Source organism: Triticum urartu, chromosome 1A (assembly GCF_056163025.1).
Source record: "Triticum urartu cultivar PI428250 chromosome 1A, HENAU_Tu73, whole genome shotgun sequence".
Lineage (NCBI taxonomy): Eukaryota > Viridiplantae > Streptophyta > Magnoliopsida > Poales > Poaceae > Triticum > Triticum urartu.
The window spans coordinates 283,557,461-283,569,731 of record NC_141873.1 but is presented as its reverse complement, the minus strand read 5'-3'; the positions used below and the strand labels follow the sequence as shown (position 1 = coordinate 283,569,731).

The 12,271-nt window shown below is 44.1% G+C and overlaps 1 protein-coding gene across 1 annotated transcript; it reads left to right on the top strand.

Moving 5' to 3' along the window:
• Positions 1-364: 364 nt before the first annotated feature.
• On the top strand, positions 365-1,067 carry LOC147990881 (uncharacterized). The gene is made up of 3 exons (XM_087538435.1): positions 365-435; positions 534-842; positions 1,043-1,067. Exons 1-3 carry the CDS (start codon positions 365-367, stop codon positions 1,065-1,067), a joined length of 405 nt encoding a protein of 134 aa, XP_087394561.1.
• Positions 1,068-12,271: the final 11,204 nt, after the last annotated feature.

Here is a 12,271-nt window from a genome sequence, read left to right as displayed (position 1 = left end):
CTTGTGGCTGGTAGGTGGCCCCCCTCTGGTGCTTTCTTCGCCCAATATTTTTTATATATTCCAAAAAAAATCTCCATGAAGTTTCAGGAATTTTGGAGTTGTGCAAAATAGGTCTCTAATATTTGCTCCTTTTCCAGTCCAGAATTCCAGCTGCCGACATTCTCCCTCTTCATGTAAACCTTATAAAATAAGAGAGAAAAGACATAAGTATTGTGGTATAATGTGTAGTAAAAGCCCATAATGCAATAAATATCAATATAAAAGCATGATGCAAAATGGACGTATCAACACCCACGTGAGGGGGAAGGACCTCTCGGTAGTGTGGACGAACGTGCCAGTCTCGGTGGAGACCTCCATCCAAATTATGGAGCAGTTGCTTGCTGAGGACAAGTACCAGGTCGGCTTCGACCTCGAGTTCACCAGCGGTCGTGCCAGGCAAGATCAGAAGGTTGTCATCGCCCATTGTGCGTGCGACATGACGTCCTCGTCTTCCACTATCACCTGGCCACAAGGCCTTGCGAGCGTTTCTCTAGGTTTATCAACAGCTTTGACTACAGTTTTGCTACGGTGGACACCACCAATGATCTAAAAGTGCTCAAGGTTTCGGGCTTGACCTGCCAGAATCTTGTCAACATCCATGAGCACTACAAGGTCTGGGGCAGCGACAACAACAAACATAACTCCCTGGTTGACCTTGCCTTAGCCATCATCGACCCCTACTATGTGAAGATGAAAGATGAGAGCAAGAAGGACAAGAATGCCTGGCACAGTGCCTGGCAGAGGAGACTGGATGAACAACACGTCAAGTATGAGGCCAAGGACGCGTACACAAGCTACGAGATGTACAGGCGGATCGTTGACATGAGGAAGTGTCTTCATCCTGCCCTGGATGAGGGATCGAGCCACAGAGAAGTGGCGGGGGCGTCGCAAGAAGTAGATGACTAGACAATTGTTTCTCCTAGTTTAGAATGCATGCAATTGTTTATTGAGGTGTGTGCGAATGATCTGTATAGTCACTTATGTAATTGGATGTTTATTTCAGTTATACATATGTCGCTCTTCTGTAGACAGAACAAATCACATGGCTTATTAGCAGCAAGCGTCTGTATTATTATTGGTCTTCGCACACATTTTGGATTACGGACCTGTTTGCCGCGTATCACACACATCTTGTTCAGTTGAACTATTTCTATTGACTTGGCTCATCGAAAACAGTTCATCCAAGTGAACCGTATGCCCTCCATTGCACACACCTTGATCTGGCTGACTGTTTCTATTGTGTTTCCAATTCACACATAGTTCATCCTAGCGAACTGTATGCCTTATATCGCACACGCCCTCATCTGGCTAACCATTTCTGTTGTTCTCGATCATAGCAAATAGTTTGTATGGATTAACCGTATGCCACGCATCGCACACGCAGCTCCGATCTAAATCGTGTCTGATGTATGCACCATCACAAACAATTTGTCTCGTTTCTGACAGTTTTCTTACACCACCGTTTGCGATTAACGCATCGCACACAGTTTCGTCGAAGGGTCTCTGATTGGACTGTCACGTTTGGACCATCTTGCAGTAGTGGACACACATTTATCGTGATATGTTAGAATACTCCATGTGATTCACTTATATCTTTTGAGCTAGGCAATTCCTCTTGTGCTTCAGTTATACTTGTTAGAGCACACGGCGGTGGTTATATTTTATAGAAATGATTGCACTCTCATGCTCCACTCAAATCTTTTTGGGAGTCTACTAATTAGTAATTGGCAATCTACACGTGTTATAAGACTAGTCCAAAAAGGATAGGTATTCAAGGGGGATATAATAAAAACTTTCATGTAGATCACTAAATATGAAACGTATGGTTTAATTATATTGACGTCGTAATATGAAAGGATATTGGTTCATTATCATTGGTTAGTAGAAATATAGATATTAAAGCTTGTTATTAACTTCTCATCTAAGTGTTGGTCATGGCATGGTGGGGAGGTTTGAGCATTTGTATTTCTGATTGAAATCTGTGAGTGTTGTTATAATCAGATGCACGCGATGGTTAACTCCTACCAACCAATTCCCCAGGGGCATGTGAGTAGTACTTTGCCTCAAGGGCTAATAAACTTTCACAATAAGTATATGAGTTCTTTATGACTAATGTGAGTCCATGGATTACACGCACTCCTACCTTTTTGCAATTTGCTAGCCTCTTCAGTGCCATGCGTTGCCCTTTCTCACCTCAAGAGTTGGTGCAAACTTCACCGATGCATCCAAACCTCGTCATATGATACGCTCTATCACTCATAAGCCTACTTATATCTTCCTCTAAACAGCCACCATACCTACCTATTATGGCATTTCCATAGTCACGCCGAGATATATTGCCATGCAACTTCCACAGTTCCATCACATGCATGAATTGTGTGTTCATCATCATATTGCTTTGCATGATCATATAGAGATGACATGATATTTGTGGCACAACCACCATTCATCCTTATTATACATTTTACACTAGATCATTGCACATCCTGGTACACTGCTAGAGGCATTCATATAGAGTCATATTGTTTCAGTAATCAAGTTGAAATATCGAGTTGTAAGTAAATAAAAGTGTGATGATCATCATTATTAGAGCATTGTCCCAGTGAGGAAAGGGTGATGGAGACTATGATTCTCCCACAAGTTGGGATGAGACTCCAGATGAAAGTAAAAAAATAGAAAAAGAGAGGCCAAAAGAGCCCAAGAAAAAAATGAGAGAAAAAGAGAGAAAGGGTAATGTTACTATCCTTTTACCACACTTGTGCTTCAGAGTGGCATCATGTTCTTCATATGTAGAGTCTCCTGAGTTATTACTTCCATATACTAGTGGGAATTTTTCATCATAGGATTTGGCTTGTATATTCTGATGATGGGCTTTCTCAAATGCCCGAGGTCTTCATGATCAAGCAAGTTGGATGCACACCCACTTAGTTTCTGTTGAGCTTTCATACACTTATAGCTCTTAGTGCACCCGTCACATGGCAATCCCTACTCGTTGCATTTATATCGATTGATGGGCCTCTCCATTGCCCGTTGAGTAGCTACATTGATGCGAGACTTTCTTCCTTTTTGACTTCCCTTATTGATCTCTATCACCGCATTCTATTCCACCTATAGTGCTATATCCATGGCTCACATTCATCTATTGTGTGGGGTTCAAAATGCTTAAGTGCGTTAGAAGTAGGATCCAGTTGCCTCGTTTGAAACCGGGGTGCTCATGATTTATATTTATGCGGTGAAGGCGGAGTCATGCCATGCTAACATGATCAAATAAGTTGGGCTAACATTCATTAAGGATCGTATATTTTGAAAAAGTACTGATTATGTTTCTTATAGTCATGGATATTATTATGTTGATTTTATTACTTCATCGTTTATCATCATTTATACCATAAAGATATTACATGATACACATGCTAGATAGCATTCAACATCAAAAATTTTGTTTTGCTCATTTACCTACTCGAGGACGAGCAAGAATTAAGCTTGGGGATGTTGATATGTCTCCAATGTATCTCTAATTTTTGATTGTTTCATGCTATTATATCATCAACCTTTGATGCTTAATATGCTTTAATACGCAATTTTATATCCTTTTTGGGGACTAACCTATTAACCCAGTGCCTAGTGCCAGTTGTTATTTTCTGCTTGTTTTTGGTTTTGAAGAAAATCAGTACCAAACGGAGTCCAAATGCTACGGAACTTTTTGATGTTTTTTTCTGGACAAAAGAGGCCTAGAAGCTTCGGGAGGAGACCAGACGCCAAACGATGAGATGATAAGGCAACAGGGCGCGCCCTAGGGGGTAGGCGCGCTGAAAGGAACGAGAAGATGGGGTCTAGAGTGGGGGTGATTAGACCCTTAACAAGAAAAGGTGGCAGTTTTTAGTTTCTACAAGGTAAGGTTGAATTTAGCACATGTTAAAGGGAACACACTACATTTTACACAAGCATAGAAAGAGTATGAGCAGCTGAAAGAGTAAAGCATGCAAGTGCAAGAATGTAAAGGGATGGGATTGGAGTGTGCAAACACAATGAAGACGTGGAGGATTTTTGCCGTGGTTCCGATAGGTGGTGCTACCAACTCAAATAGCAACTAGAAAACTAAAATAGAAGTGTCAATGCAACATGAATACAACTAAACTCAAGACACGAAGCTAAGAAAGACCCCTACGGACTTCTGGGTTACCTCCCTGGCAGTGCTTTCTTTATAAATAGCTAGGCTTCGGTGCTTCGTAAGGTCATCCACCCAGATCCCAAGGGATTTAAACACCGAGTGTGAGACCTACCTCCGACCGAGGTTTGGAGCACCTAATAGCAGAGCTTGGTCGGAGGCCACTCGCTTACGGTGCATCGACATCATGTATGTAAATTTGTACTTGCTCTTTGGCGAGTACCAATGCACCAAGCTAAGTGGAGATGCCTGAAAGGTTAGTGGCTGCAACTTCACAATATCTTTATAATCGAGAGGATGAGGAGCTATAGGTAGATCATAACCTTCATCATTTTGATCAAGAAACACATTAATTATGTATAAAAGTTTACCATGGGTGGGAATTTCTGGATAGTGGCCATTCCATCCTTCATTTTCGTGCTCCTCTGGCTCATTTTCCAACCATTCTTTTTCTTGTGGCTCGATGATAATTTCTTCATGTTCCTACATAAGGTTATGTTCATGTCTCAACAAGAATTGCACCTAAGACACCTCCGCTACCATTATTGATATCTCACACAACTCCTTGACAATCTGACACTATAATCACTCAAGAAATATTGAGGTCCAGTGCAAGGTCTAAAGCTTCCTGGCATGCAATAGTTTCAATGATCCCTGGATCCAGGATTCCAGCCATGACGAAGGCCAAGGCCCCCATGTAGGTGTTGTGTTTCGCTCTATAGACTGCTCTTGATGTCTGGCAGTCTAAGGGCTTAGATAACGCTCCATCGACTTTTATCTTGGTAAAACCTAAACAAGGTAGGATCCACTGTGGGTGTTCTTGTATATTTCTTGTAACACTACCCAGCTGAAGGTTCTATGGTAATGAACTGAGCTTCTGAAGCAAGCTTTCAATGAAACCCATCAGTGCACCCGGACTTTGAAAAATAGCTTTATGTATGGCCTTTCTTCTAGTAGTCCATATTACCCACAAGATTACCAGAAATTTAACAAAACCACATATTTTCAAAGTTTCTTGAAGTTCTATAAACCATACATGTGCATCCAATGCGGCATTGTAACACTATTGGCGTCTTGGGAATGGGGGTACCTAGACTTGCTTGCCTGTGGCCCAGGGCGTGGCTCCACCAATGGCCTGCTATGGCCCATCTTCATCAAAAACCACTCAAGACCCTCGCGAGGGGCCAAGCCTCATGAGGCGGACGACGCCAAGACCTCTTAGGGGCAGCCTCCCTAGGCTGGCTCCCGGGAGCGGAGATATCTATGCAAGGTGCACCTCGCGTGGTCTGCATGACGTGAGCCATGACGAACAAGGCCAGGCGGGCACCAGCGGGCGCAGGGTGCCAGTTTCCTCTTTGGTGCTAAAGGGGCAGGCGCAGGCGAGGAGTCCCGAGGCATCAGGCAAGGTTTGCATATCGGTGCAACAAGACAAAGACCAGCAGGACGGCAGGACGGAGGTCACCGCAGAGCCCACAGCTACATCACCACCAGAGCCTTTGGCAGGCGAAGACCACCTTTTGTTAGGATAACTTGTACTGGTTGTCCCCCTTCGAAATTGGCCATTGTGGGATCCCTTCCCGCCTAAACATTTGGGAAGAGGACCGCTGCCTCTATAAATAGGACTAGCCACCACCTTAGCAAGGGATGGATCATTGAGACCATACTTACACACACAAGCTCACTGAGCTCAAGAACACCTCTCCTCAGGAGGCTGTTCATCCCTTGTACTAGTCCATCCTCAGCCTACGAGGCAATCCACCACACCACACTGGAGTAGGGTATTACACCACAACGGTGGCCCGAACCAGTATAAACTCTCGTGTCTCTTGTTCCTTGGGTTCGGTGAGCTAGGCCTAGAGATCGTTGCGAGAGTGAGCAAGGAAGAGAGAGATCTTCGTGCGCACCCCAGTGTTCGAACCTCAAGGGTTTTCCAAAACCCACGATCCGACATTTGGTGCACCAGGTAGTGGTGCGCTGAAGCCTCTCTTCCGTCAGCTGATCCACCAACACCTCGCGGTCTCGATGTCCGGCGTCCCAAGGACCAACGCCGACCATTGGGCTGCTTGGCCCGTCAGGGCGGTGCCCTCCACCCAAGGAGACCTCAACTCCGCACTCTAGGCGGCCCGCACACTGCCGAACGCCGTGGGACGCGGGCGGCGCGGACTGACGACTTCCACCCTCACACCGCGGCGCGCGCGGGCCGCCGCAAGATCCTCAAGCTACGCAGCGGCGACGGTGCCGCACACCCGAAGGGAATAAGCGAACATCCGAGCCGCGCTCATGGTGGCACGGGAGCTGCTGCGGTGCCGGCTGATGGAGAGCGGCCACTACGCGTTGCTGGAGCGTGTCACTGAGCTGTTGGACACTGCATACAGGGGTACACTGCCTTTTTGCTCCCACTTACATCTCAAGTTGTGGCCAAATCGCACGGCGGGCCTCATCGTGCCCGTGTGCTCCCAGGTGCACCAGGAGGGCTCGCCAGCGCCAGCACGACCAACGGTGCAGAACATCCAGTCGCGCCTTTGCCTCCCCGGTGGCGTAGGTGCGGGCGTTGCTCCTCACGGTCCCAATGGGGTGCCACCCTACAGCCACCAGGGGGTGCACTAGGCTCGGCAGCGTGGGCACAGGGCGTCTCGGCGGAGGTTCCGAAGAGGCAGCTCAGGAAGCCTATGTGCCCCGCATGGTGGATTGAGAGTACACGCCAGAGGATGGCCCCTACATGTTCCTCGAGCCGGGCTGGGAAGAAGAGATGCTGGAAGTCGAGGCGTTCCATGAACCGCCCTAGAGCCTCGCTGACCCCGCCAACAACAACAACCGTAGGGTACCACTGATATCTCAGGAGCGGGCTTACACTAACCATGGGTCGTAGGTGGACCAGGCCGCAGCGGCGGACGGAGACCCCAGCGCGGCAGCTCCACTCCAACTAGAGGCAGCGCGCTGGGGGCTGCACGGGAGGGGTCCGGAGCAAGTCCCTCCCTCATGTCGCGCGGGGCAATGCGTCACCCGGAGGTAGGTCCTCTGCCGGGGAGGCGCCGGCGAGCCCTCCCCCCGGCAGAGGGCCTGCTTGTCCTCAAGCAATTCAATTGACAGACTGAAAGTGATAAAGAAAAACTTTTACAAACTCTGTTTGCTCTTGTTGTTGTAAATATGGAAAGCCAGCATTCAGGTTTTCAGCAAAGATTATGAACTAACCATATTCACAATAACACTTCGGTCTCATGTTTACTCATATCAATAGCATAATCAACTAGCGAGCAATAATAACAAATCTCGGATGACAACACTTCCTCAAAACAATCATAATATCTCGCTAGCTCTTTCTGAGACTGCAAAACATAAATGCAGAGCACCTATGAAGTTCAAGGATTGACTAAACATTGTAATTCATGCTAAAAGAGATCCAGTCACAGTTATACTCAATGTAAACTAATAGTAATAAATGCACATGACAGCGGTGCTCTCCAACTGGTGCTTTTTAATAAGAGGACGATGACTCAATATAAAAGTAAATAGATAGGCCCTTCGTAGAGGCAAGCAGGGATTTGTAGAGGTGCCAGAACTCGAGTTTTGAAATATAGATGAATAATATTTTGAGTGGTATACTTTCATTGTCAACATAACAACCGAGAGATCTCGATATCTTCCATGTTACACACATTATAGGCGGTTCCCAAATAGAATGGTAAAGTTTATACTCCCCCACCACCAACAAACATCAATCCATGGCTTGTCCAAAACAACGGGTGCCTCCAACTAATAACAATCCTGGGGGAGTTTTGTTTGCAATTATTTTAATTTAAGCATGGGACTGGGCGTCCCGATTACCAGCCATTTTCTCATGAATGGGGAGCGGAGTCCACTCCTCGTGAGAATAACCCACCTATCATGGAAGATATAGACAGCCCTAGTTGATACATGAGCTATTCGAGCATACAAAACAGAATTTCATTTGAAGGTTTAGAGTTTGGCACATACAAATTTACTTGGAATGGCAGGTAGATACCACATATAGGAAGGTATGGTGGACTCGTATGGAATAACTTTTGGGGTTTATGTAAGTGGATACACAAGCAGTATTCCCGCTTAGTACAAGTGAAGGCTAGAAAGATACTGGGAAGCGACCAACTAGAGAGCGACAACAGTGATGAACATGCATTAAAATTAAATAACACTGAGTGCAAGCATGAGTAGGATATAATTCACCATGAACATAAATATCGTGGAGGCTATGTTGATTTTGTTTCAACTACATGCGTGAAAATGTGCCAAGTCAAGCCACTCGAATCGTTCAAAGGAGGATACCACCCTATCATACCACATCACAACCATTTTACTAGCATGTTGGCACACAAGGTAAACCATTATAAACTCCTAGCTAATTAAGCATGGCATGAGCAACTATAATCTCTAATTATCATTGCAAACATGTTTCATTCATAATTGGTTGAATCAGGAACGATGAACTAATCATATTTACAAAAAAAGATAGGTCGAGTTCATACCAGCTTCTCTCATCTCAATCAGGCCATCATATATCGTCATTATTGCCTTTCACTTGCACGACCGAACGGTGTGGATAATAATAATAGTGCACGTGCATTGGACTAAGCTGGAATCTGCAAGCATTTAATACAAGGGAGAAGACAAGGTAATATGGGCTCTTGGTTAGATCAACAATAATGCATATGAGAGCCACTCAATATTTTCATCATGGTCTTCTCCTCTCGAGCCCCAATGAAAAGAAAAGAAACAAAACTATTTACACAGGAAAGCTCCCAACAAGCAAAAGAAGAATGAGAAATCTTTTTGGTTTTCTTTTAATTGCTACTACTACAGGCATGGAAAGTAAACTAGCTAAAAGCTACAACTAATTTTTTTGGTTTTTCTTAAGGTTTTTCAAACACACAAGAAGAAGGCTTAAAAAGAAAATAAACTAGCATGGATAGTACAATGAAAAAGTATGAGCACCAACAACTGGCATGAGTGTGAATATGAATGTAATGTCGGTGGGAAATACATACTCCCCCAAGCTTAGGCTTTTGGCCTAAGTTGGTCTATGGCCGCGTCTGGCCTGGTGGATATCCAAAGTTGTAACTGGGGTCGTACTGTGATGCAGCAGCTACTGCCTGACGAGCTGCAGCTTGGAGGCGAGCTGCCTCCGTCCTCCTCTCGTACTCGTTTGCCTCCTCCCTGGTTATAACATATCTCCTTTTTGCCTGAAATTCAAAGAAAGTAGGAGCAGAGAGAGCAACATGGACGGTGCGTCGTCTGTCAAAGATTAGTAGGTACTATAGGAACTGATCATTCCTCTCAACAAACTGATGGCGAACCATGGCATTATAATCTAGGTAAGTAGGAGGTAATTCTATATCATTTCCATGTATGGGTATATCAAGATAGTTAGTGATACGTCTCCGTCGTATCTACTTTTCCAAACACTTTTGCCCTTGTTTTGGACTCTAACTTGCATGATTTGAATGGAACTAACCCGAACTGACGTTGTTTTCAGCAGAATTACCATGGTGTTATTTATGTGCAGAAAAAAACGTTCTCGGAATGACCTGAAACTTCACGGAGAAATTTTTTGGAAAATATAAAAAATACCTGCAAAAGATGAAGGCCAGGGGGCCCACCACCTGTCCACGAGGGTGGGGGCGCGCCTGCCCCCCTAGGGCGCGCCCCCCTACCTCGTCGGCCCCCTGGTGCCTCTCCGACTCCAACTCCAACTCTATATATTGTGTTTCGGGGAGAAAAAATCAGAGAGAAGAATTCATGGCGTTTTACGATACGGAGCCGCCGCCAAGCCCTAAAACCTCTCGGGAGGGCTGATCTGGAGTCCGTTCGGGGCTCCGGAGAGAGGAATCCGTCGCCATCGTCATCATCAACCATCCTCCATCACCAATTTCATGATGCTCACCGTCGTGCATGAGTAATTCCATCATAGGCTTGCTCGACGGTGATGGGTTGGATGAGATCTATCATGTAATTGAGTTAGTTTTGTTAGGGTTTGATCCCTAGTATCCACTATGTTCTGAGATTGATGTTGCTATGACTTTGCTATGCTTAATGCTTGTCACTAGGGCCCGAGTGCCATGATTTCAGATCTGAACCTATTATGTTTTCATCAATATATGAGAGTTCTTGATCGTATCTTGCAAGTCTATAGTCACCTATTATGTGTTATGATCCGTTAACCCTGAAGTGACAATAATCGGGATACTTACCAGTGATGACCGTAGTTTGAGGAGTTCATGTATTCACCATGTGCTAATGCTTTGTTCCGGTACTCTATTAAAAGGAGGCCTTAATATCCCTTAGTTTCTGTAAGGACCCCACTGCCACGGGAGGGTAGGACAAAAGATGTCATGCAAGTTCTTTTCCATAAGCATGTATGACTATATTCGGAATACATGCCTACATTACATTGATGAACTAGAGCTAGTTCTGTGTCACCCTAGGTTATGACTGTTACATGATGAACCGCATCCGGCATAATTCTCTATCACCGATCCATTTCCTACGAGCTTTCCATATATTGTTCTTCGCTTATTTACTTTTCCGTTGCTATTGCTATCATCACTACAAAATACCAAAAACCTTACTTTTACTACTGTTACCTTTTGCTACCATTACCACTACTATCATATTACCTTGCTACTAAACACTTTGCTGCAGATATTAAGTTTCTAGGTGTGGTTGAATTGACAACTCATCTGCTCATACTTGAGAATATTCTTTGGCTCCCCTTGTGTCGAATCAATAAATTTGGGTTGAATACTCTACCCTTGAAAACTGTTGCGATCCCCTATACTTGTGGGTTATCAAGACTATTTTCTAGCGCCGTTACCAGGGAGCAAAGCTCTATTCTTTGAGTCACTTGGGATATATATCTGCTTATCATTATGAAGAACTTGAGAGATCCAAAAATCAAGATCTATCCCTCAACTACGAGGAGAGGTAAGGAACTGCCATCTAGCTCTGCACTTGATTCACCTTCTGTTTTGAGTAAGCTTGCGACACCTACACCTGCTTCTGCTATTCGTTATGATATGTCGCATGTTATTGATGATGCCACTTCTGCTATGCATGATACTTATGATGAAACTACTTCTATGCTTCATACTACTGTGCCACTTGGTGATTTTCAGGATGAACAAATTGCTAGGGCTAGAGAGATTGAAAATATTGAATCTGATAATACTGATGAAAGTGATGATGAAGAATCGCTTCTTATTCCTAAGGGTTATGTTTTTTATCAAGAAGCTTCTTTAGCTATTTTAGCTTGCAAAGATAGATATGACCTCAAGAGGTTATTGGCTAAATGGAATAAGCAATCTCTAAATGCTAGAATGAAACCTAACCCTGCTTTTGCTACTTCACCTATCCATGTTACTGATAAGGATTATGAATTCTCTGTTGATCCTGATATAATTACTTTGGTTGAATCCGATCCTTTTCATGGTTATGAATCTGAAACTATTGTGGCACATCTTACTAAACTGAATGATATAGCCACCCTATTCACTAAAGATGAGAGAACTCGTTATTTTATATCCTTAAAATATTTCCGTTCTCATTAAAGGGTGATACTAAGATATGGCTTAATTCTCTTGATCCTGGTTGTGTGCGTAGTCCCCAGGATATGATTTATTACTTCTCTACTAAATATTTCCCTGCTCATAAGAAACATGCTGCTTTAAGGGATATATATAATTTTGTGCAAATTGAAGAAGAGAGTCTCCCACAAGCTTGGGGGAGGCTTCTCCAATTACTTAATGCTTTGCCTGATCATCCTCTTAAGAAAAATGAAATACTTGATATCTTTTATAATGGACTAACTGATGCCTCCAGAGATTACCTGGATAGTTGTGCTGGTTCTATTTTCAGGGAAAGAACACCGGATGAAGCTGAAATTCTATTGAATAATATGTTGGCAAATGAAAATAATTGGACACCTCCAGAGCCAGTTCCTGAGCCTATTCCTAAACCAACTCCGAAGAAGAGGGGTATTCTATTTCTCAGTCCTGAATATGCAAGAGGCAAAGAAATCTATGAAAGAAAAGG